The 27506-nt window shown below is 44.0% G+C and overlaps 1 protein-coding gene across 4 annotated transcripts in view; it reads right to left on the reverse strand.

Moving 5' to 3' along the window:
- Positions 1 to 27506, reverse strand: part of LOC119186619 (voltage-dependent L-type calcium channel subunit beta-1) — a 106408-nt gene that overhangs the window by 28552 nt on the left and 50350 nt on the right. For 2 of the 4 annotated variants that reach the window (XM_075893405.1, XM_075893412.1), the window contains 5 exons: positions 5418 to 5534; positions 3701 to 3823; positions 2425 to 2558; positions 1400 to 1422; positions 870 to 988 (listed from right to left, as the gene is read on the reverse strand). In XM_075893405.1, coding sequence (XP_075749520.1) covers positions 870 to 988; positions 1400 to 1422; positions 2425 to 2558; positions 3701 to 3823; positions 5418 to 5534 — 516 coding nt within the window. Of the gene's footprint in view, positions 1 to 869; positions 989 to 1399; positions 1423 to 2424; positions 2559 to 3700; positions 3824 to 5417; positions 5535 to 11094; positions 11126 to 22831; positions 23295 to 27506 lie in introns of those variants that run through there. The other 2 variants (XM_075893430.1, XM_075893420.1) reach the window with 2 other exon arrangements.

Raw genomic sequence — 27506 nt, forward strand, 5'->3', positions numbered from 1 at the left:
ACTGCAAAAGGTTTGACGCCTTTCGGTAACGGCAGAGATCGGTCTAAGTGATAATCACCACCGCACTCAACGAAAAAGCATAAAAAAAAGAAAGGTGGTGATGAACGTGCCACTTCGACTCATCGCCATCAACCTTATTACAGTCACCTGCAGATAGCTACTCTACAGAGTGATGGGAGGACAAGCACCTCATGCCACCGTTCGCAAATTCACCACTGCTGCATCGTGCGAGGCTGTTTGCGCGCATTGCTCGCGAAATTCTTCATTGTGTGTTACCAACGGGCAACTCGCTAACTCGCTGCACCCGGGCACAATCTCAAGTGAAGCATGCGTGAAGAAAGCGCAAACGTGCCCATACATTGGACTGCAAACGAACTGGCACGCGACAGCTAGAACTGAGTAAGCGATGCGCTGCACGCAACTAGCCAAGAACGATTGGTTCGACGTGGCGGTACCGCACTTCAGTGGAACGGCGCAAGTTCATTTCAGATGTGGTTGAACTCAATCAGGAGCAAACGGACAATGTTTAACACGCGAAAAAGCCCAGGGGTTGTTTGCACTTTTGAATAAAAATACACAGGAAAAAAAACAAAAAAAAAAACAATTTGGGAACTAATTGGAAGTTTCCATTGGTGGGTCCATATACTGCAATGAACTACTGATATAACGACCATTTATCGCGGCACTTTCGAGTTTGTTATAAACGGGTTCGACCGCACACCTAGATTTTATTATAGTAACTGATTCTTTTACTTGTCGTCGCTATGCCTCTGTAAGAAGTACACTATGCTAGGGCAACGAAATTCAGTGACCTAATATGCTGCTTTATCCATACAAAACATCGGTAAACAGTTTTGCGGAAAACTCACCTTCTTAAAGAATGGTTTCCGTTTTTCCTTGGCAGGGAGGGTGGTTATCACGCCCCGACCGAGCTTTGTGTTGCCAGGACTGTCACTCTCCTCAACGTTGCTCTCCAAACCGTTCTGGTCTGTGTTCAAGCAAGGATGGTATTGCACAAAACACATGCTACTGACAACAAAATACTGAGAGCCGAAATTTCACAGCTACACTGATTACATTTTTGGTACTTCAATAGGTCACAGCACAAGGTCGTCTTCTTTGTGATGAAGAGAAATCTACAGGTCTTATCACATAGCGGAAAATGTGCATCGATGAAAGGAGCACACGCAAAAAAAAAAACACAATCAAGTTAGGCCTGAACACCAACAAAAAGAAAAAAAATCAACAACTATCAATGCCATCCAAAAGTTTGCAATGCAACAGAAGAGATGATAGTCAGCATTCATGTCTATCTCTTGCACCTGCATTTTTTTTTATTCAGGAAATGTTTAATGTCCTGTAAACAAGGTAGGAGAACAGGATATTTTCTCAGACTTACCAGGAGTAGGTGGTGTTGAACCCCTGTAATTGAAGCCAGAGAAATGAAGAACAATATTGACATATTTGTTCTCTCAATGCAAAAGAAGTTATGGCGAAATTCATAGTTGTGTCCAGCTACTATGCAAGAGTTCAAGCTTCAAGCACTGAATAGAAAAGCAGTTGGCAAGGAAAAAGACGGTCTCACTATGCTTCATAACTTTAATAAATCACGTTTACTGAAGCTAATGTGGTTCAGTTGTTGCTTTAAGAAAGTTTTAAAGGAAAGCAAAAAATACATATAAATATATTGCCGTATTCTTTATTTTGTTGATCTCTGGCACCCCATAGCAATATGTATTGAATAATATTCTGTACTAAGACATGCAGAAACTGCGCGAGCATGCTGTTGCCACGAAAAGCATTATTATGATGAAATTCAAGTGTTTCTAGTACATCATCTGCATAGTAGATGTAAATAATTCATGTATGATGAAGTTTTAACAAAGTGAAACAGAAGCCTTGATTATCAAATCAGTAGCAGTTGAAGATAAACATACGTATTTGTGGTGTATAATTGAGCCAATAATACAAGGTATACTACACGTGTGCTTGGAAAAACGGCTTTTTGGACACATGAGCTCATTCTGAGCTCGCACTATGGACGTCCTCCTTTCCAGTTTATCGAGTATATCTGAGCATTTAAACTGAAGAATGTTACTAGTCAGCAACGCTCGTAGCAATAATGGCAAATGACACTTTCTTGCCTGCTGGCATTATGCATCCCACGAGCTAGAGCCTATACCATAATTATACATATTAATATCAAGTTTGTATCACGTTTACTACTGACGATATCTTCTATACTTCCCTCGGCATGATTGCCTGTAAGTTCTCACTTGCGCTGTACCATGAGTGAAGCTACACGGAACAATGTTCTGATGAGATGGTAGTTTAAATTCCAAGGAATTGTGCATTTTAAGCTTAAGTTGCACTAAATACGAGTGCAATGCAACCAACGAATAAAAGACAAGTGTCAACGCTTACCTTGAATGTAATTTACTGCTACGTGTTTGCGTTTGCTGTAAAATCAGGTTTTCCAGTTTGGCTGGACTAGGAATGAAGCCCATGTCACAGCCCTCTTTCATGAGACGGCCCACCCACCAGTCATTGTTGAATTTCTGCATGCACAATGGGAGAAAAGCACGGTTAGCACGTGGCACTCTCGCACAAATGGCAATACAAAGGCTACTATCATCAGTTCACATTCTCACACAGTTTATGAACTGAGGGACCTCTTTAGGTATGACGACTTTCCTTGTACTTACAAGTGATATCCGCACATCACAAAACTGAACTTGAAACTTCACTTGAAACATGTCAATCAAATGCAAGGTACTGCAAGTTTTGAAACGGCAAACTATGGCACTGATGCATATTTTGATCACGTGGCTTTTCACATAAACCACACCCCACCTTAGCAAAGAGGTAATAAAGTTACAGCAGAAAAATCAATCAAATAACTGTACGAAAAAATTTTCATGGTTTTACAACAGGAACCAGGCCAAATTCTGATGATCCTGTGATGCAGCCTCACTTATGCAAGCAAGACTGCTATGAGACTGCTTAAGAGCAACCTACACACTCATAGCATACATTAAACAAGGCGATAAAATGATGTCATCAAAAGCTTATTTACACAAACATAAACAATATTCTGTACCCACATCATTTTCTCCTCTTACCACCAGTTTCCATTGATGCAAAACATTAGGTCATAGTTATCACACAAGTCATAAAATAGTAATAATATCAGAGGTTTTACATCCAAAAAAAAAAAACACAATACTATTGTGAGAAAAGCTGTAGTGCCAAGCTCCAGGAATTTAACTATCTGGTGTTTCTTAACGTGCCCTGACATCAGACAGAACACAGGCCTCTACTATTACACTTCTACCAAAATGCCCCAGCTGGGAACGAACCCTCAATCTTTGTGTCAGCAGCCGACCACTGCAAACACTGATCCATTGTGGTGGACATGCAAAATGTCATAAGCTCAATGTAGTTGAAAAAAGATTACAGACTAATACAGTAAAAATGTTTTTTTCTTTAATGACCTGCATTAGCATACTGTGATTGCAGAGTTAAGAACCGCCACTGGGCATGTACAAATAAATTTAGCATGAGATTTAGAACCAATATTGCATAAAAACATAAGAAGCTCTCCAGTAACCCCGCTTGCAAAAAGTGTCAAAATGAAATGTGCAACTACTGCATGTGGTAAGCCTGAAATAATATGAAAGCTGGGAAAAAGAAACCTCACCTCCAGGATCTGAAGGTAGTCTCTGACTCCAAACGAGATAGCATAGCCATGGACAGGTGAATCGTCATCCAAACTTCCATCATATGCCATATTAGTTCTCACCGTAAATGCTACTACTTTTTCCTGAAGCAAAATAAATGGCAAGAGCAACTGTATCAGTACAAAACAATGGGAATAAGAAAAGCCACTCAAGCACTGGAAAATTTTACGAAGAAAAAGAAAGAAAAGATAACCTTACTGGCATTTATGAGCGAATGTACGAGCAAGCGTGCATAATTGCCCCAGCCAGAACACAGATGATAAAATGACATTTAGAATAAGGATTAAGAAGATAGTGTAAAAAATCACAAGAACAAACAGACTGCACATATTTCTGGCCTTGCAAAATCACAGCTCAGTTCTCAGCACAGTCATTACTTTGCATCAGATGCATTATGAATTTTGGTTGACCTATACACAGATCTTCGTTTTATAAATATTGAATTCGTAATCATAATTTCATGCAAAACAAAAACTTTCAAACTTATTTTGTTGACACATAAATGATTCACAACTCGGTTTAGTTGTATTGTTGCAAAAAAAATGCAAAAGCAATTTTTATGATTACTTGCTAAAGAAAATATGTAATTGAAGTAATAACAGTTGAGGAATGAATTACAAAGTGCACAAATCATACTAATAGTTTTGAATAGCATATTGATCTTAGCTGATAATACAACATCCACGATGAAAGTAAAAGCATTGTGAACTGAAACCAGCAAATGTGGGAGAGAAGGCAAGAGCGGTTCTTGCAACGCAACAGCCATAGCAGGCCACTCCTCATTAGATAAAGAGTATGCTAGAAATTTGGTCCTGAAATGGTCTTTTCCAGTACTACTATGTTACTCCATCTTTTCTATCGCACTGAGTGAATGTGGCAGCAAACCAGCACCATGATATGGCATCCCCAACATTTCACATATGCATACATTGAACCAAGTCAAGCTTATGCAAATACACTCAAAGCAGTAAATTATTAACAAATTCCCAAAAATAATTCTGAAGAACCGGTGCACTGCTACAGGCAAAAAAACACAAGTGTGACTCATGTATGCAGCTTACTTAGGCAAAAAATTAAAACACATTATTGCTCAAACATGGTATGTTTAAGCAAAGTTTTCCTCAATAACTTTAATGAAACACTATTCTAGGAGACAGTTTATGTGTGTATTTGTATTTTATTCAGAACCTATACACCTTCTTACACACTTTCTGCTCAATTCTCCCCAAAATGCACCTACTGGCATTGTGAGTATGGTTAGGATGTTGTTAGCCACATTCCACACATATTCGTCGATTTGTCTTTAATAAACGTGAATATGCACGCATGAGCTCATGCACTCACTCACCTACCCACTAACCAACCCACCCAACCACCTATTCATTCACATTTGCCAGCCTACCCACACCCAACACACAAACAATATTGTTTCCCACTCGTTCAAACATTGATAGAGAGATCTGGGAACAAGACGCACATTATAAATGATGTTCATTCTGGTTTGTTTCTTTTCAGAGTAAACCACTACCTCCACATGCTATACAAACTCATTCGCTCTTTCCAATGATACACATTGCACGTGATATGCTTTATGCAACTGTGTATTCCATCTAGTATGAAAGCAATAAATGCACACACATGTTCGTGAGCATGAAAATCGAGAACAGGAAAACTCACCCTTGCCGCCCGCAGCTGTGCCAATGCCTTGTTCTCCCTGTCAGCACGTTGTTTTTCGCGAGTTTCGTCGAGTGAGAGGTCGGACGATGGCTGGCTGTAGTTGGAGTCGGCAGATCCCTGAGCAGCCAAAAACATGCTATTAGATGAGTGGAATGGGCCAGAAGAATTTAAAGTACTGCATGCATAGGGTTATGTTCTTACAACCATCCCAAAACGCTAGAGCTAGTATGCTGCTACTTTCTGTGGCATGAGTCACGAAACAGAAAGAACATGTGACGATAAGAAAGGAAAGCTAAAGCACAACAGGAGCAATCCATTAGACTTTTAGGTATACATGCCACATCTATACCTGTAACGCTCGTCTTATAAAAGCAAATCCTGTAATAGGCTGGCTATGGAGTGGCAAAATCTGAACACGATATTTGTGATATTGGCACAATCGCTGTTGTTACGAAGTATTGAGATTAAAGCTATGAGCATTTATGTATTATATTAAGCGACTAAGTTCACAAGAGAACACATATGTTAGGTTATGGGCAGTGCTATAGAAAAAAAAAGCTTCTCGAGTGTACCCCTGCTTTTAGGAGACTAGGTCAAATGATAACATCACTTGTTCAAGCACTATGTGAAGAAGTTTTAAATGAAAGTAAGTCACTCACAAATAACAGCACCTCAGCAAGCTTGTGTAAGTCAATGAAACAATATTGCAGTTCAGTGTGCCAATTATAGGCTTGACTAAAGAGGAATACTAAATGCCTACGTAAAGACACACAAGGCACTTGTTCCACAAGTTTGAACAATAGGTAATGACATGTGGCTACACAAATGGCATACGACTAAAAGCAAAACAACCTGCTGTCAAGCGTAACGGCGGGCAGAGCGGGAGCAAGGATCCATTCTGTAGATGCTACTACTTCTATTGGCTACAGCAACTACGAAGCACTAAACATCCCACTACATTAAACTACGCTACAGACAATAGTATTGGTGTAGAAAAAGGAATAGTATAGAGATGCTCAGAAATACATGTGCAGCAAGGGTTTTATATGCATTCCATATTGACAAATTTGCTTTGGCAAACTTCGCGGCAGTACAGATAAGTAATGCAGCGAGATCTTTCAGAATGCACAAATATCGGTACACCGAGAGCAACAACAGGATCAGTCCAGGTTTCTTGGACTCCCAATACCATTTTAGTGCCCTCGAAGTCCCACCAATAAATAACAACTTTTTATATATGTGAAACTTCAGCAGTGAGGGGAAGCCATTTATCACATTTGCTTCACAGCATCACAAATCTGCCCTGCACTGGATCCGTCATGAAACGTGTGACAGGCTATCTTTACGTGGGCAACTGTCCACAGTGCTTACTTGATTAGTCTAGAGAACCTGCAATTCATTACATTATAAACTGCTACTTGTTACTGCGACATGTAAGATATCTATGTCTTTATGAGACCTCCCACGTGAACACACTAAAATCAAAGCAGACTTCAAAAATTATAACATTAAATGCTTGGAGGCAAGAATGTAGCACTTCCACACATCTGAAGACAGGCTTACGTTAAAGGACTTTTCAGATTACTATCATACGTGCACTGCAGGCAGTTTCATAAGGAAACTATCTACGTACAAACCAAACAACATCTGAGTGCAGAGCAACACCTGGCTCAAGAACTCTCAAATATGCTAGGTGGCTTCATATCTTTTTCAAGTGGATTCATATCATTTGGCCATACCAAAAAGTGATAGCTAGCATTGCTTAACTTATGTTCAATGTTTAACCCCACTTCATGTGTACGGCAAGTGAACGTTTTGTACAAAATAAACAAATAAGTTACTGCAATAATACCATAAGAAACTGTGTATGTGAACAGCTAACATACTCGAGCTTCTGCAATGCAGAAAATACCGAAGTATTCACAAAACATGGCTTTATTAGCATACGCATTTATGATAATGCAATCTGGGGCCCAGTAAATAAACACATGTTTGCAGTTTGAGAATAATATATGTTGTTATAACAAACTTGCTTTACTGGAGTAATTCACTAATTATAAGCTTTTATTCATTTAAGCCCCGATACAATATTGAGGCACATAGTAGCGGGGGACAGTAAATTAACTCTGACCACATGGGGTTTTTGGATGTGCACCAAAATTTAAGTACACTGGTGCCTGTGCATTTCAGCCCACTGAAATTCCCCTACTGTAGCCAGGAATTGAAATCGCGAACTAGTCATGACTTGGTTTTCATACTTCTGCTTATGATCATGCATACTTAGAACCTTTAATGTTTTCGGGATACAGTTGATTTATTTTGCAACCTCTACTATTAATTTTTTTTTTATAATGGCAGCATGCGAAAATAAAAAAGGATGGGTAAACAAAGCAATCATTACAACATTTAAGTCTAGGCTATTGAAAAGAGCTTCTGACACTTAAGGTAACTCCAGATTCCTTAAAATGCATAGAAACATTTCAGCTCTGAAACCCTTTTCAATCCTGTGCTCGATGGAGTACAACACAACAGAAGACGGGATTTTGTTCGTATCAGTGAGTTGCTGCGGTCCTCCAGCAACCTTATCTTGTGCATAATGGGAGCCCAACTAGCCTTATTTAAAATCAACATGCTTCTTGACTTTATTAATCACCAATACTATCACATAGCCCAACTAGCCTTCTTTAAAATCAACATGCTTCTTGACCTTATAATTGCCAACACTATCACACATAAAGACACAAATTATAAACAACTAACAAACTTGACACACAACACAAAGAGCACTGACAAAGAATGTTGACACACTATAACGAGCAGGCCACAGTTCACGTGCCGTTTTCCAACAACCGCAGCAGTGAGAACTGGACAATGCACAACTTTATCACGATGCTGATTTGCGATGTGTGACCTCCAGGCATGCAATAACCGTCGCAGCAGCCGCTTTGCTACCGCAAAACAAAGTAAACAAAGGAAAACGTGCAAGCACACACACAAAGGCAGCTCATGCATCGCCAGCACCAATACGCCATATGACTGTCAATGCAGAACAATGGACCCTTTTCCTAAATGTTGCATTCGCTTCTCCCACCCAAGGTTTTTCTTTTCTATTGATTCTTTCATTAAGTGACAGCCATGTTCCCAATCAAGATGAAAGCAAAGCGCTAACCACATGAGCTAGCTTTTGACTGCTGTCCGTGATGTCAGTGCTATAGCATCAACAAAATCCATTTCATAATGCATAATAATGGAATACAAGGACCCTAATTTGATGTCTAAAAGTAGATTCTTCACTTTGCCAGAAAGCCGGACGAACAATTCAGAAAAGGGTCATTGGGCTTTCAGAAAGCAACTTCGCCGACACACCAACTGCACGTTAAACTGATGACAAGACTGTATGAAAAATAGAAAGACAAGAAGATGATACTGACAGACCATTAAATGGGCGGAACGTCTTCAAAAACAAAAATACATAAAGGGGCATTATACAGCTCCTGAGAGTACACAAACTTTGATATATGTATGATATTTGGGACACAATAAAAAAAAAGCAGCTTTAGGAAAACACCGTTAAAGGGTTGTGTAAGAATGGCCGCTCATGCTTTCAAGCAATGGACCACAATAACAGGAATCTGCACCACAAATTTAATGATACCTTGACTATATGCACGAAAACATTCTGCACACGCAAAAAAAAGAAGGAAAAAATGAAAGGGAAAGAATACTACCCCACTGATTTAAGTTGGAAAACGCACGAGGACGAAAGTACCTAGCCATAGGCAAGGCTTTACACAAGGCGGCCGTCAGACACGTCGAACAGTAAATCTGCTACAGTGTACTAGTAAAAAGACAAAAAGAACAGCCTTTTTCTCAGAGAAGAAGAACTTTAACAAGCAAATATTTCCTTGACTCCCTTGTAACTTATGCAGTTCTAAAAGAAGGGGCGTAGCAACCACGAACAGAAGAGCAGCTGCTGTTTTTACGGCTGCCAACATGCTCGGTAAAGTTTGTGCCACTGTGCAAAAGAAAGAATGAACTAGTGGTAGACAACAAGAGGACTGGCATTTGTTTCGCAAAACACATGAACAAATTCACTGATTAATTTTGTACAGGAGTGGTGTATAAGGTTTCTTTTAGCAACAGCCGCTTTGGCATAGGGCCTTTGTGTTAACTACGAATTATTGGGACATCACAGACTGCTAACCGGAGGCTCACCAACTTTTTCTTAGTGTAATTACTGATAGTGTAAGATCATAGCGAAGAGTGCAAGTGCACACCAAAGTTGTAGCACATAAACAAGTCAACCGTTGATCAAATTGCACAAGAAAGAAATCAAATGCCAAATTTGTCATATAAACCTGCACACGAGCCATACTGATAGGTGCACCTAAGCACGGGTATACTCAGATAAGCTTTTGTGCCTTTTTTCTTTTCCGCCGTTGTATGCCTTTGCAGCTGTTAGTTTGCGTCTGCAGTGTCTTGACATCCTTCTTGTGTGCGTGTTTGCACGCCCCGTCTTTTGGAATGAATACTTACCAACTAGCTCAGTTATTATTCTAACTTTGAATTGATGGCGACAATTACGTTTACTAATCCAGAGTCATTCTGTCTGTTGGCTTCACGGAACTACAGGCACAGTATACTTATCCGTGAGCAGCGTGTCCCATAAATTTAGCTCGCATCGATGGTTCCCATGAGCTTTAAAAAAGAAAAAAAAATTCGCCACGAGCCAGATGATGGGTTTGTCCTTACCAGTTGGAAAAATATGTGCTTATCATGCTCTCATTGTGTCTGAGTACCTATAACAATTAAAACAAGCTCAGCAAGATGAAGCATGCATATGTAGCTGCTGGTAAGCCTTGACTTAAGGGTATCACTCAAAGGAGAAGAAACCAGGACTACCCCTGCCGCCACAACCCACCAGTGAATAAAGTAATTTAAGATACAAATGGACATATTAAAGCAAGGTTTCAAGGACTCGTATCTCTCTATTTGGTTTGTTAATTCAAATTTTAGTAGCAGTGCTGGCAATAACTCAAATTTAAATGTTGGTTGAAGTGACAACATGTTATTTTCGCCCCTTTTCCTACAGTCTCGGCATGTGCTAGTGAAACCTGCTCCTGACAATTGTGTCTGCCCTAGACAAATTCGCCTTTGCTACCCCTCCCACCCCACCCCTTAGCACTCCAACAGCATGATCAACATGGTGAAACTTAATTGCTATATGTCCAGCAAAGATGTCAACGTTCTCTACTCCTCCTAAAGCATTTGCAAATACAACTGGTAAGGTGACAGGAAAACACATCGGCAGAAAGGCAGAGCTCTAAAACCATGCTGTACGCGAAATGAGCCGAAGCCTGGTAGGCTGTTTTTGTATAGCTGAGAGGTGGGACGTCCGCTCAAGTACACTGCCCTCTTGCCACTGACAAAGATGTAGCATTTACCACTAAACAAATTCCTACTCAGTATATGATAAACTTTTTGCCTAGAGTAATTGAGTACCTATGTTACTCCAAGCAAACTCATCGAAAGAGATGACTGCATTAGAAAGCAGAAGGTTTTACAGTTACTAGCATAATTAAAGAACTCAGCACAGTGTGGTTGCTTGATGAAAGAAAAAGAAGGAGTAAAGAACTGAGCAGGGATTCCTGGTGACTTGATGATGATGACAGCTTACCAGAGGCGTATACTTGGGCATTACAGAACGGCTGCACCAACCAACGTGAAGGCATGCAAAGAAAAGTTTTGGGAGGCACCGAGTCAAGAAATGACGGTTGAGGTCAGCAAGTGATAGAGAGGGGTTTAGGATGGGATGTGAGGGCGTGGAAATAGAAAAGTAAGCCAGAAAGCACACATGCTAGAATGGTTTAAGGTATGAACTTAATTGAGGTGAAACAAAAGGGGCAGGGAGTGAAGGTTAGTTCATGATACGTCTATTACCATACGCAAAACAAACCTGGCAAGATTGCCAAGGTCTGTTTCGAAGCTGCAATCAAGGAATAGGCAAAATTATCCAAGTCGTGAAAGTTAAACAAGTGCAACATTAGACAAAATGGGTTAAAAATGAAGGCCAGTGCACATGAAAACAAAAGTGAATGACATGCTCGTGTCTGAGAATCTTGGCCAGCACCTTAATGACAATTTTTTGTTTCTCCTATATTTAATGAAGTGCAAATGGACCTTTATCTTCCCTATTGAACAATTTTTAACTTCGTAACACCGTTTAGACAAGCATGCGTCCTACTAAAGCCGTGAAAAAAAAAAAGCTTACTGTACACATTTTGTTTAAAAGAAAGGAATTATGTACAATTTCAGTTATAATTTTTTTTTAATCATACATACATGGCATTTTTTAAGATAATACAGATTCTTAATAAAAATCTTATGACAATCACGCCGCTCCTGCCACATACTTGCTCACATACTGCATATCAAAATGGAAATGCTTTGCCACAACTAAAATGACATTGGAATACAAACATTAGCATTTTATATAGTGATCTAAGTGCACTTGTTTATATTACAAAGTTGTAGTGTATGATCATTTATGACTTACTCATTTTTTTGAAATCACAAAAGTTGTTAATAGTTCAAAATATTCATACTCAAGCTTCAAGGGTGAAACTAAAACTGATTGTGCCCGGCATTTTCAACCAAGTTTTTGTGCAATGAGATCGAATTCATGTGTGAAGATGACAGAGGCCTGGTTGTCTTAGAATTTTTATTAAAAATTCTGTATTGTCTAAAAAAACTTTCTGTGTGCCTTTACACTCAAGGTAAAGGCTACGTTTCTTTCAAAAGAGACACTGAAGGCCTGACATCTGCACACATTTATAATCTGAAAGAAGAAACAAAAATTGCTCTAAATTTCTGAGTCCTGCTCAATAAACAGCGAAATTTTAGTTTCACTGATTTAATTTTTCTTCTACATCATCTAAAAAACTTGCAAAGGTAGAATTCCATAAAAATCAAAAGTGCTCCTTCAATTTCACTAATGCACTTTCTAAATAGCGAATGGTGGTACCACCTACTGAACCTGTTAATGTGACTTGACAAGAGAGAGAGAAAAAGAATATAATATAGGTAGGGAGGTGACTTGACAAATGTGATATTTGCTCAAGGAGCTAATTAATTCATAAGGTCATGTTCATATTTAAGTAACCATGCTAACCTTGAGAGCACAAACCTGCTTCAAAAAAGGTACTTATTCATTGAGGGAGGGTGCAGGGGTGCTGAACTTTGGCATAAATGATATGCTGTTGCATCGGATCTCACGTAACGCATTGTTTCAAGTAAGAAAACCAATTTTGGAATTCAATGAAAATGACATCATTAGGGGAATCTACTCACTGCAGTATGGCAACCAAAGTCATTGAACATGACAAAACCACTTAATATTTAAATGACCTTTAAATTATTACTGTGAGACACATGTAGCACTTGTGTTGGTATGTTGGTAAAGTCTGATGGGGCTAAAGGAATAAAAGCATTGTAGCAGTGCCACCACAGCTAGTTTCAAGGCACTCATCCTGAAGCTCCTGTCATAAAATGACTCTGTTCCTTTGACCATTGCCTTGTGTTACAAAAAATATCAATTGCAACAAAAATACATACAATGTCTCCTTAAATTTTCTGTATTTCTTAAGTAATATTGAACTGCTGACTGGCCCCTGTTGCATAACAGTCACATTTAAGGAGCTACTCAGGAAAGAGTAACTGACTAACTGGATAAACTAGATGTACTGCACTTTCACTGACATTCACTGAAGCAATTTGTTGCTAAACAAAACAGGGGTGTCATTTTTTCTACTGCTTGTTTTTCAAAAAAGTTGACCACAGACATTTGGAATGTACCGTATAGCTAGACCATGCCAATCGAATTTTCAGTGTCTAGCATTCTACCCGATGCAAACAATGCAAAAACAGCAATAACCATAATAATAATTCGTGGCAATTAAGTGTCAAGAAACAGTAATAGAAGCAGCAGCACATGCATCACTTATCTTTAAATTTAAGAGTATTAAAAGGTAAACAAAGCTAAGTAAATGTAAGCTGCTGTAAGCAAGGTCCACGAGAATGTGCATGTTAGATGACTGATGAAAAAGCCTGAATTTCAGCAAGAAATAATATGCAAGCAATCATTTTTTCAAGGAATGGCTTAAGCTGGGAATGGCCTGTTTGTCAAGTCACAGTATAGGTGCAACCAATAAAAAATGAATTTAAACACAAGTCAGGCAATCAGTAGGCAACAGGAGCAGTGTTTCTTTGTGATCTCATAACTACAACAGAGCTAGTTACAAAGTATGAGGGAACAAAAGGTGTAGAAGCACCAAAGGCAATGCAAAAGACACAAGGCGCCAACATGCACAGGGCTGACCGGCACAACAGCACGTTTGTGCAGGCAGACAATCAATAGTGCAAAGGTAGAACCATTGCCTGTCATACACGCACACCCAAAAGCAGTTCGGTGTCGTAAAGATTGAGAAAAATTAAAATTAAGAAAAATAAAGGGTTCATCAACAGTTCACAGTGTTCCTTGCATGCAAGTGTATGGGACAAAGACATGAATAAAGTGTAGACCCACATACATACAACCGAGAAAAATAAGTTGCCAGAGAAATAAAGCCACAGAAGCATCAAACCAGAAATAAAAAATAGAAGCTTAGTAATGAACACACAAACATCCTCTGATGCAGGACTAAAGCATAACTGCACTCACTTTATGTATACAACGGTATGATAATCAACAACAGTTGAAGGCTTATGCGTATACTACAGGTCACAAAACAGGTATCAGCAATGCACGATCATGTATTTTTCAGGAGCCCTTACTATTTTAATACAAAATAAGTAAATTGGCATTATCACGCGAGGTTCTTAGGATGATGTAGTATTCTGTAAATACCTCTGAGATTCCAGTATTCATTGCTGCTTCTCACAAAAGTAAAAATAAAATCAGCCACTGATTCACGCAATATTTCTACGTCACTAACATATTGCTTATCCTGTAGCTCCCTGTAACAGCCAAACAGGACAGCAAGATTGTGTCGCATCGTGTCCCCATTTTTTGGGTCATTCTAAGAATTACACGAGATTTAATGCTGTCTTTGAGGGAACATCTCACTACCACTAGGGCACACAAGCTCAATTCGAGCGTTGTCCAATAAAATAGTTGAAGTAAATGCGTGCCACTTTTAGCCAACGTAAACTTTGTAGGAAAATGTAAAATAAAAAAAGTGAGACACCAGAGACAGAAGGGTGACATTAAAGTCCCTTCTGAAAAGCCATGGAGATGTGCGGCAACTAAGCTATTAAAATAAGAGTGATCAATGTAAACTTACTAACAAAATATTTTCAGATTAGGTGGTTAAACATTCATATTTCTCGCAAACATAATGCCTGTCTTCAAGCCAATCACTTGAACAGGCTGTATAAGCTTCCTGTGCTACAGGCGACATTTTCATATATATATATATATATATATATATATATATATATATATATATATATATATATATATATATATATATATATATATATATATAAAGGGAGCATAGCACACTGTTCTGAACCTCAAAGCTGTACTTGTAGCTTATAGGCAGCATCCAAAAGGTGCCGATTAATTTCGACAATGTCAAATTGTCCGAAACAATACGTGACCTGCAATGCTTTCATAGCGTACACCGAAATTCGATGCCTGTAGTCGCAACCGCAAACTCATATTAGGCAGCAGATCGGCACACCCGCAACGCTGCCGTGAAGCGCGTTGCGGAAGCTACGCTTTACCTCATTGCCTCAGTATCTCAGGCAGAGCACGCTTTACAGGAAGCTCGGCATTATAATATAGAACGATTAACACGCCGAAGTGCCCTACTAAGCATGCCTCGCGGTGTTCTGGGCTCCGGCTGGTCGAGAAACCCCCTCATAGAAGATGCCGAGGCACAAGAAAGACTTGCGTTTACCAGTCTGAGACCCGGCCGCGACGGCTCGGTCACGGCCGCTGAGCGCAAGCGCGCCATCATTCCTCGTTCTCTTGTACGGTCGTCGCACTCGCAGCCTTTAACCATCACAAAATATCCGGACGTTCAATAACAGGTGAACATCGTTGAAAATGAGGCTTCCCTAATTGTCCGAATGACGCAGCTTGGGTGAAGACAAATGTTAGTACAAAAATCACCGAGAGGACCCCCCTTTCTTCGCTCATCGTATCAGCTTAGTTATACGTACTCAATACTTCGTCAGCGCGAGATGCATCTAATGGACAGCGAAATAAACGGCCCAATCAGAACAGCGCCGAAGTTCACGCACACTGCGTACAAGCAAGCAATGAGGAGACGCAAATAACTTCACTACTCGATTTCGTGATTCAACAACTGCTGCGCCCTCCAGTGTTTTTAAGATGGGAGTCGTGCCACGCTAATCGTCATCTATCGAAGCTAATGGCCGTCTCTTAGGCGGAAACTCCAAAACGTAGGCGAGACGACTGAAAAATAAAGGTTGCTCGGTACAACAGCAGTATTGTCATTCTCCTCGTGTTCCTAATTGCGGACTGCTGATCCACCAATCTTTCTTTACTGAAGTCGATGAAACGCACTTGAGCGCACAATCACTGGAACTCTTCGCGGCGTGTAGCTCCCCTTGAGCGGCGGCGGCTACGTTTGGGTACGGACTTTTTTTTTTAAAGACGGTAGCCTTTCTTGGGAACCTTCGACGCAAAAATTTTGGTCTGTCTGTCTGTACATTTGTCTGTTTGCACACTCTTAACGGCATCGGGTACATGAAACGACCTCCCCCCCCCCCAACCGCAGCGCCCACCTATGTTGCTCAAGGTTGAGCGTTCATGCTTGTGCAATTGTCAATTAAAAAGCAATTATTGCGCATGTCTGGGGCATCATAACAACACGTATCTTTTCTGAATGTGCGTCTCTTACTAGAAAAGGCATACATAAGTAATATTAAAGACCGTAGCGTTTATCACGATGCGCTGACCATGCAACGCTTGCACGGAAAGGCGAGTGTTTCCAACGCTTTGCTAAAAAACGAAACGGTGGTGGCACCTACCCATCGCCTTGCGTTCTACGTCTTGTCACCTCTGAGGTGGGCGCGCACACCCGTCTCGGAGCCGCGCGTTTTGTCTTCTAAGACAACTGCCAGATGGCGCTTATGTCTCACGTGTGACGTGACCTGATGCGCTCGTTCGCCTCGCTGCACGCCCGAGGCACTAACGCAGCGCCTCCAGAATACCATTCACCGAATTTCTTGCGCAGAACATCAAATAAATGTCTTGCTCGCTCTCTCCACACTATCGTCTTTCGACGAGTTTTGCAGATTGCATGCAGATACGGGGTGAATTTTCTTTTTTTTATGCTGGTAGCTTCGACTTGTGGCCAACGGAGACGGAGACATTGCTGATTGGGCGAATTTAACTTGCTGCACAGCGTACATCTATTGACCTAAACACAATGCGCTGTTTATGACTGTATCCGACCACTTTGTCGAAGGCACTACGATGTTTTACGGGTCGTTCGATGTGCTGTGTTCCACAAAAAACGAGATAAGCATCAATTTTCTCTTCTCGAAGTGAATGCAGCGGAAAACAAATTGCATACGCATTTGGAGCCCATGATTTCATTCTTTCTATATGTCAAAATGTAACACGGCTGTCAGCACAATAATGAAAAAAAAAAACTACTTTCATGCTAATTACAAGTAATTACAGAAACCGACACAAAACAGCACATTACTTCATTTTCTTTCTTAGAATGTAAAAAAAAAACACTATTGAGCGACTTGCGATTTTCGTGTGTGAATTTTGTACACTATAGACAGTGCATCATTATTCGTGCATGAAGGAAAATATGCCTGTCACCCAAAAATCGTCGGGTGAGTAGGAAATCTTCATAATGGAAAAATGCATTTCTTTTGTACTGTAACTAAAATTAACGCTAGCTTCTCGACGAAGTAACGATAAAGAAAGCCTCGTTGCATTGACACCATCGTCAACAATAAAACAAAAAGTGCAGCGCCGTAGCCGCCTCTGCGAATCCTACGCGTCCTTTTTGTGTCATGCTTATTCGCAACCCCCCCACCCGCCCCCCGTTACCAGGCACACCCACTAACATATTAAAAACAGAGACAAAGTTTGAACAACTAGCTGAGACAGAGATCGTTGATAGGCATTCATGCAAAAAAAAAAAGGCGGCGCGTAAGTACGGATTCAAGAGAAGTCAAGGCTCCACAAACGGCAATTAAGAACTAAAAAGGCACGCAGTGACGTAAAAGGTAAACAAACAAAAAAACGCGCCTGTTCAGAGATTTGCTTTGAAATCGAATGCACGAAAAGTTATCGCTCGCGTATGAACCACCACGCGTGCCGGACTGGTACAGCCTCTTGCCTGGGCAATGCACACGCAAGTTTTGGCGTCTACCTTATTTTTCTGACGCTGTGAGTCTGTTCAGTTGTGAGTGGGCGTTTGCGGTGTCTTGACTTCGCTTTCGTCTCCGCGTTAGAACGACCTATCTTTTTTAAAGCAAAGCGACAAACGGCGCGTGTATGGGCGAGCGCGAACGGCAAAACTGCGCCGGGCTTGGCTTCGTAGAGTGACAAAGACGATCGGCGGCAAGGCGCAGACTAGGAAACGACATAGAGATAATAAAAGCTCCCGTCGTATGCTCCCCCCCCCCCTTTTTTTTTTGCGAGCGCGTTCACCGGAAACGCATTAACAAGAAGAGCAGAAACGGTGCCCGCTACATGAACCATCACAGAGGCCCTCGAGGGCCTGCTGTACGACTGCGCGGGAAAGGGTACAGAGGTGGTGAAAGCGAGGGGGGGGGGGGGGCGAACGTCGCTACACAGCGCGCCCCTGAATCTGCCGTACGAAAAACGATTCCGTGTTTAAACGAGCTCGATGGGAGAACCGATCGTCAATAAACAGCGGCGGTGGTCGGGCGCGCGTCCATGCAACCACCGTTTTCTCGCCGGCGGCGTTCGCGGAGAGAGAAATCGTCTCGACAAGGAACGAATCGAGACAGAAAGAAAGCAAGGAATGAAACTTTACGCCAGGAATTCGCACAAACTGCGGTGCAAAAGCTGAAAGACGCATTTCGACGAGACCAACGAGCACCGCACGCTGGCGAGAAGACTACGTACATAAACGGGCGGCCTTCGGAAACGCGCAATAAGGCGAAGCAGAAACGAACGCGCTCGGCTCGAGGCGACTTCGCAAACTCCTCTGTTGAATAAAGTTTTTCTCCTCCTCCTCCTACTCCGAAGAAGTTACGCACTCGGCGCTTCCTTCAGCGTCGATCAATGAATGTGGCTTACACACACACACGTGTAGCTGAATACACCGCCTCATAAAATAGTTTTTTTTTTTTTCCCTCAATCGACTTGCCAGTTTCGGGAAAGTATAGAGACGGAAAATTTGTACGATATTACACTAACTTTCGAAATGCATTCCTCTTGTATTCTATCGAAATACCAGAAAACATTTAAGAACACAAAAAAACAAAAACAAAGGAATCTAAAGGAACGCACTGCAGACACTCTTAACTGTAGCTCAACATAACAGATGTCTTTCTAAAAGAAGAAATAGCAGAGAAAGAAATGCAGGGAAGTTAACCAGTCCGGGATAACCGGCTTGCTACAGTCTGCATCTTTCTAAGTGTATTAAAAAAAAAAAAAGATTGCACATTGCATCGTTCTCGCTGAATGATTGTGCAATTACCGCAGCGTGCTTTTTTGTGTAATTGGGAAAGTGACGAGTGTAATTCTCTTCATAAATAACAAAATCAGATTTAATAATATCTGCGGCTTTAAGTCACAAAACGACATGTTAATGAGAGACGCCGTAAAGGAAATCGCCAGGAATTTCGACCATCTGGTGCCTCTACCACTTCGCCTCCACGTGACCGCTGCGGTCGGGGTCGAACCCGCGACCTTCTAGTCAACAGCCGAGCACCTTAACCACTGTTTCACCGCGGCGGACAGTAAAATCGGGAATGAAGATGATGGCAGCTTCGAGTGTCGACGTCTGTCTGCAGCCATCGACCCCCAAAGTGTACTTGCATCGTGTAACGATCTATATTGCTACGTGACACGCGACGGCGAAGACAACGGCAGCAGAACTGGAAATATTATAAGCCCTCCGTGCTATCGTCCATCTTGGACAATGCGGAGCGCAGATTCGTAAATGAACAGATTTCTTTCCCTGCTTTAGGTTTCCCGTAACACCTTTCAATGAAGCAATTCTTTTTTAAATCTTCCAACCAATATTCATGTAAATACTACCAAGAATATTTTGTGCTCTCCAGTTATGCGTCGTATGTAGGCTTCTTTATGTATACGCTATCTACAGAGCTCTCCATAGCGATGTCATGTATATTAAGAGTGATTACGTTTGCGCTGCTTTCCATGTTTTATTGTGTTTTCTTTTGAAGTTTTTTTAAAAACTTTCGCGAAGTTAAATCAATCGCATTCTTTCTTATTTCACAAAAATATTGTCGGCTGGTTCTGTGATCCACAAGAGTTGGAGGGAGGGAGGCAAATCGTTCTATCGTGTGCCTTAAGTACGTTTCATGGGAAACGCAGAGGGCATTCAGAAAGGCGCGGACTGCCTTTAGCACCACTATTAGATTAGTTATCAGCGAATGTGCACTCTCGACGCGGCCAACGTTGGAATTGCGCAGACGTGCCACACAGTTGCGTCCTTTCTGCATCAACAGACTCAGGTTACAGTCGGCGACACTCCTGGTCCCACACGTCCCTTCACGAAGACGACATTGAGGACCTCCTGCCCCTGATAGACAAGCTGGCGGTGGATTACGCCAACTCCGACTCTTCTTCTGCCGAAGACGCGGTGCCCGAAGCTGCCGCGCACATGCCCGGCGACGAAGGGTCTTGGTTTTCGGTGCTTCCCGAGACGACCAGGCCCGAGGACCGCTTCATATGGTCGCTGCGGTCTCCGATAAAGCCGAGGCTCTGGGGCACTCCACGGGATCGCCACCGTGAATCACTGACGAGAGTGAAGTACCACTTTAGAACCTACACCGAGAACCTGGTCCAAGCGAGCATGGATGCCATTGTTGGAGGAAGGCGGTCCGTGTCCTGCGAGTTCCCGTACTTAGAAGACGCCTCGTCGTTCGCTGAAAGTAGTGGCGAGGCGCGCTGCTCTGGCTGGTCACCTTGGAGTACACAGCTGCCCACAGCTGATCTGCTCAACGTTTCGCAAGCAGTCAATTACCACCGTGAATTATGAGAGTACCAGCTGATACCGAGCCATGTTCTCCGAACGTCTCTGCATGTATGAGCAGTCGGTGAGTGAGACGAGCCTCCACATGATGTACAACTCGTTCCACATGATGGGCAAACTCGTTCAGAGCGAGGATGAAAAAAAAATAACAGCATATCCACGGAGTGAATGATAATGAGTGGGCGAAGCTCCAGAGGTACATCGGTAATCCGTGAATCCTCCGTAAATCTTGCCCAGTCGATCATCATGCAAAGGCGGCGAGCACAAACTGCAGCCGTTTTCCAAGCCCTCCACACCGCCCCCCTGTCTTCGTCGCTCATACTCGAAGCACACAGAATGCCGGCGAAAGAGGAAGTGCGCCAAGAGCGAACGCGGTCACCAATCACACGAGATCACGCATAGGAGTGGAGCGAGCGCCGCAGCACCATCTAGTTTGCGCTTTGAGTACTAGCGGTGACTACTACAACGCCGGACTTGCCTACGCCTTAAGGAGCTTCGCGCCTAAAAACAGTGCTACAGGATAGGCGATAAAACGTAGCGCGATCACCTACGACGCACCCTTGTAGGACGACCGCCCTGGAAAAGCGTTCCTAGGATCGAATGCCCGAACCAGAACGGCTTCCTACAACAAGAACATTTCTTTTTCTTGCGGGCTTGCGTAGAACTGATTAGCCATACCAACTGCAAAAATACATATATCGTTTTATAGCACTCCCGAATTTTTAACCGGTTCTTCGTGGCCATGGGCGCACACATGATAGGCGGAAGGAAAAGGGGGGGGGTAAGGGGGTGGGTCCCATAATTTTACTCAGTCAGACCTGTCTTGCTGTTCTTTAAAAGGGAGGTGATCACTCATTCCTGATACTGCATTCTAAGAACAGTCTACTTCCCATTTTTACTTCCGGAAATGTAGGCACAAAAGGCATTGTAAGAAGCATGTCATATCTCCTATTTCAATTTGGCATATATTGTTCAGCCGTGTTGTCCTCGGTACTAGACCAACGCTGGGGGGGGGGGGGGAGATAACTTTTCGCTCTCCCTGCCTCTCAAAGGAAGAACCTACGCACGCCTATGATCGCGATTCTTGTGAATTATTTCATCTGGCCCCCCAAAAACGTGGCATGGAACATGTAGAGCCGCTCACTACCTCCATCAAGTATCAACCACATACAACACTCCTTCATGAAGAAAAAAGAAAACTCGGCGAAGATCTCCATTTTTTACGCCCAAGTTTGCGTGTTCGTACAGATTAGTGTTTCTTATGCATACATATGTGCGCCCTCGTGCGAACGCACTCTAACGATTCCAAAAGCTACGAACAGACTAGAATGTCAAAGAAGCAGCGCACGCAACAATTGCTCAAGTTCACCGGGACGATGCCCGTAAAGTTGCGCGTAGGCAGAGGTAACCTTGAGCCAAGACTGCAGCCGGCCAAACCAGCTCGCCGTTATTCAGAGCTCGTTCGCACGCTATGGTGCGACTATCGATTGTCGTTGAACTACGTCTGCTGCGTCTTTCTAAAGGCACCGCTTACACGCTACGTTCGGTATACAAGAGTGCACAGGCAGCAGCGAGAAATCAGTGCAGTATGGACCCACGATTGCTCCGTCGGAAAGCAGAACAGAAAGCAGAACAGAAAGCAGAACAGAAACCAGAACACTGTTGCACGAAGGTGAACATGGGAATTCCGCGCATCGCCTTTTTTTAGAATACATGTACGATGAGTTGTCCGTATTTATGTAGTCGCGTAGCTAGCTTACAATATGCAACAATTAAGTTGACCCACAAAAGGAAGGCTTCTGGAGCTAATTCAATTATGCAGCTAAAGGTTTTCTCCCAGCAAATTACTCGTCCGACCTGGACGCACCACAAGGTACAGATGGGTATGGAAAATTTCCCAATTATAACAATTCGAATAACCATCTACAAGCGTTTTCACCAGCCCACGCGATAACGCGGCTATCCTAAACGCATACATGAAGTTCACTAGCGAGCCGAAAACAGTCGTGTCACACGCTCATACCAACGGGTTTCAGTGCATTGCCCTTGTGAGCCGTTTTAAGAGCCAACCTCTACGATATACGACATGCGCGATTTCTCCTTAAGAAGTGTCTGCTACGATAAGCACCCAGTGCAGGAGGCGTACGCCGAAGGTCACGTTACCTGCAGTCCGGGCCGGGCACGTCTTCGCTTGAAGAGACCCTTGAGCATGTCTAGGGAGGCCGGAGTCGTCCCGTGCACACATCGCACACAACGGCGGCCAGATGCAAACCCGAGACCGGTCCGGCACCTTCGAACGAGCGCCTCTTCGGAAGCGTGCCACGCGCTTCACGCCGGTCACACGACTGCGGTCGACCGACGACTACGCCGAGCAACGGGACGTGCGAAGAGCCTTCGGCCTTTTAAATGGCAGTTCTGCTGCGAACTGCCGTACGCGATGCAAATTCCAACTACTTCACGCCGAGGCCCGCACGAGTCTCACTTAACGACACGACACCGGGTTCCGTTTGCGACGAGTTCCTTCCGGCGTTCCGTTGCAACGCGCAGCGAGGTGCGAAAATGGCCCTCGTTTTGTTCAGATGTACGCCAGAATTAGCTATGCAGGATTCGCACAGGTTCGACGAGTACAGGTCCAGCGTTGCGACTACTACAAAAGGAAAGAGCAGTCACTGTCTGCAGTATTCTCTGTCGACGGCACCGCGCTTTCATCACCCGCCGATGCTTTGAGGAAGACGTCAAAAGGCACACCGCACCCGCATTTCCTCTCTCACACCCGATGGCAAAGCGCGCCAGGGGCTGCAGTCCGCAGGCTTTGCACGTTATAGGCAAGCAGCGAGACCGGCATATATGAGGAGGAACAGGGCGTACTCCAGGGGGGATCATCGGAGATACCGTGCACGCAGGCCCGCAAGAAGGTACGGCACTGGAAGTTCTCCTAAACGTGGCACAACGTGCAGCACCAGAACGTAGCCGCTTTTCTCGGCGGGCTTTGGTCGGCTCGGCATCGGCCACGCCTGACTTTGAGGCTACGCAGCCACGCTGCAGGAACTAAGAAACCTGGTGGCGCCAGACGTCAGAAGTTGCGAACGTAAAAAGTGAATGAATGCAGAACTGGCGTTCACGCACGTACGAGCACCGCCGGCCACACGTATACCATCACAGCGAACACGTCGCAGGGCGCACGGCAAACGACCGCTTCATCGGGCGGTGGAAGCGCACGGCGCAGCGCCGAAAGGCCTCGGGAACGCATCCGTGGAGCGGCGTATCGAAGCTCGCCGTCGTCAATGGCGAGCCTCGGCGCGGCGATGGAACGATGCGTCGTGGCTGCAGCAGCCCGAGCCAGAAGCCGCGGCATGGCTGCTGCGGACAGCGTGCGCTCCGCAGTCCTCGCGGCGGCATCGCCCGGACGCTTCCTCCTCCCGCCGGGCCGTGTCCACTAGCAGGCGGCCTGGACGCTGGTGTACGGTCGCGGCTTCGACGACACAGCACGCACTTCGACGTCGTCCCAAGGCAAACTAAGCTCGCCAGCGACGACCGCGTGTCGCGCCAGCGGCTCGCTGACGCCTGCGAATCGATTACCGTTCAGCGGCAGCGCGCTCTTTTTCCCTCGCCCTCGAGCGAAACGGCGAGGAGGGTGGAAGAACGTGCCCCGCCGACGCTTTTCTTCGGCGGTGTTTCGGAGGAAGTGTCGAGGAACGCCGGCGTCAAATACGCAGCGGAACGAAGATGCTCGCTCGCCGACCCCGCAGCTATAATGACGCCTGCTCGACATCCCGAAACGCGAATGCCGTGTCTGTACTGCTGTGAAACGGTAGGAAATTGATTGATTTGTGGGGTTTAACGTCCCAAAACCACGATATGATTATGAGAGACGCCGTAGTGGAGGGCTCCGGAAATTTAGACCACCTGGGGTTCTTTAACATGCACCCAAATCTGAGCACACGGGCCTACAACATTTCCGCCTCCATCGGAAATGCAGCCGCAGCCGGGATTCGAACCCGCGCCCTGCGGGTCAGCAGCCGAGTACCTTAGCCACTAGACCACCACGGCGGGGCGAAACGGTAGGAAAGAGAACACAAAGTATTGCATGCATGTTAATTACGAGTCAAGTATACATTTTACACAGTGAAATAGATAGCTGGATATTGTGCGTAGAGAAAGTTGTTCACGATTTAGAGTACGACGTACTCTACTATGGGAGAGCGGAAAGCCGTCCCGGAGTGGATGCAAACCAGCAGTGCTGTTAGAGTGCCGCTCACCAAACCACGTGAGACCACGGAGTCACATAGCAACTTCTATAACACGACCACTAACGTAATCACTAAGCTTTATCAACCAACGCTTGTATCTACAGGCGCACTTACGCTACGCGTCGGGATATAACCGACAGTATGCGGTCGGGATATAACCGACAGTATGCGCAGCACATGCACAACAGAAACGCCTAAAATACAAGAACAGGAAGAAAAAAAAGCCGATAAAGACAACAAATCAAATGGTCAACACAAACGCGGTCAGCATAAACGCACGTAAGCTAAAAAGAAGCAAGAAGAAACGCAACCGGCACCACAAATACACGCGGAACTTCGAGGCAAACTTCAATTGCTCAATTCAAAAATAGGTGTTTCACGTCAAAGAGGCAGATAACCGAAATTCGCTTGAAATACACGCTAAGTTAACCGATTGTGGCACCTTATCAAATCATGGAATATAACCGGAGATCTACAGCAACCAGCTACGGCAGCAGCACAGAGCGACATACACGCCCACACGGACACCGAACACTGATGGAAAGGAAGGGAAATTAGAGCCGCGCAAACAAACACCGGCAACTGCACGCGGAGGTTGCTTATTGACGGTGCTTAGAAAGACGTCGAACAGCGCCAAGTCAGCATTTATTTGCTCTCCTTTCAAAAAGTCATCGCAATTTTTTTACGCAATTTTTTTTGACGGGAGCGGCCTCGGCTGAGAAAGAAAACGCCTAATTTTTCGTTTTCCTAACACGGCAGAATGCTGCGCCTCCACACATATAACAAAAAGCCCGTGGAAGCGCAGAGGAGACAGTTCAGTATAGTGCCACATTTCGGTCGTACGAGTGTGTGCGGCACGTGATCTGTTTCTAAGCGATCTACCTATCAACTCTACCGCGGTTTTCGATGCACAGAAGCGCACCACGGGTACGCCGTCATCAAGGTTCCACGCAGCCGGCGAAAGAGGAGGAACGAGCGCGTGCACGAGCGTTGCTCCCGCCAAACGTGTCCCCGCGAGCGCAACGGCGAAGCAGATAACTCCACAATCGTCGCGCGAACACGGCCGAGATAGCGCGCGGAGGCCCCGGCCTAGCCAGCGGCGGCGCCGGCTGCAGCAGCAACGTCTTCGATTTGACACACGCAGCGCCTTCCCCCTCCTCCCGCGCCGCGAGATGCCGCTCTTCGAAGCACGGAACACGCCCGCGCGGTGTGGGAGGACAGTGTAGAAGTGGCCACCAGCCGCTGCAGTTCGGGATCGACATGAATAAACAAACAACACGCCGAGGCCGGCCGACCAATTGTACGCGCGCTGCGCGCGCTCTTAGCAGCACGCCCAAAAAAAACCAACGCCGCCGTGCAGCTGCGTCACCGGATAACGCACGAATGTTACAAGTGCTGTCCGTCGGAAACGCATAAAACACGAACAAGCGCGCTGCATGATAGAAAGCGGCCCGACCTGGTTTGCATCAAAGCGAGCGCGTCTGCAAAACAGCAGTCGTTCCGTGTGAAGCGAACGCGATAAATACGCGGCTCACACCAAGATGTTTCGCCCGGAGGTGCAGCGCTACACAGATCACGTGAAGCTTTTTCGGGGCACCCCCAAAATTCTGCACGCGTCCATCGTTTTGATACGAGTATCAACGCGGTCGTAAAATAACGGCGCACACAACTACGGGTGAACACAGATAGACAAACAGCACTCGTTTGTCTCTATATGCTCGTTCGTCGTTTTTTTTTTTTTTGCGTGTGTGTTACTTAACGACCGCGAACAACCAACTAGCCCCATTTACCACCACTGTGAGTAAGACCCAGCGTAGGAAGTCCTTTATGTTACTCCTTATGACAGCATACTTAATCTGTAACGGGCATTAGCGGCCTCGACAACGATGAAAACAACGATGAAACAACAACGATGAAAAGAAATACACCACAAATGGAGAGTTAGGCTATTTGAAAATACCTAATACTAGAGAAAAAAATAAAAACAAAACCAGCTAGGCCAGCCCATACTTCTTTTTCTGTCTCCTGTTTCAGCTATTGTGTTCTTTCTTTTTCCAAATAAGGACATTTCATATTTGTAGCAGCCTGAACTAAAAAAGTCACGCTTGCAACATAACATGTTAATTATGGGTGCTATCTTCACCAAAAGTATATTAAAAAAAAGGCTCGTCCCACTGCAAATCACCCAAAAACGAAGCAGTAAAACTAAAAAAATAGCGCATATAGTACCGCGTGTACGACGGTTTCAATAAAAGACTGGATTAATATTTTGTCTACGAAAGCATCCAATAATTTAACTGATTTGTCAAGCAACACTGGGCGATATAACCGTTTCATTCCGAACAAAGTAAAAAAAAGTGCTTGCCTATAGCGTTGATTCAGCGACCATATAGCAACCATGTTTCCTCCAGCATGTATAAGTTCTTTAACAAAAATTACTTAAAACGTCTAGAAAACGTTTCATCTTAACAATTGAAAACAGTCTATATATTTAGATCGACAAAACTTTTATCCTAACGAGCCATAACACTCCTAGTGACTTTGCAAATAATGGCACGGTAACCATCTTAAGCAAAACGACAGTGACA

Source organism: Rhipicephalus microplus, chromosome 1 (genome assembly GCF_043290135.1).
Source record: "Rhipicephalus microplus isolate Deutch F79 chromosome 1, USDA_Rmic, whole genome shotgun sequence".
In the NCBI taxonomy this organism is placed as follows: Eukaryota; Metazoa; Arthropoda; class Arachnida; order Ixodida; family Ixodidae; genus Rhipicephalus; species Rhipicephalus microplus.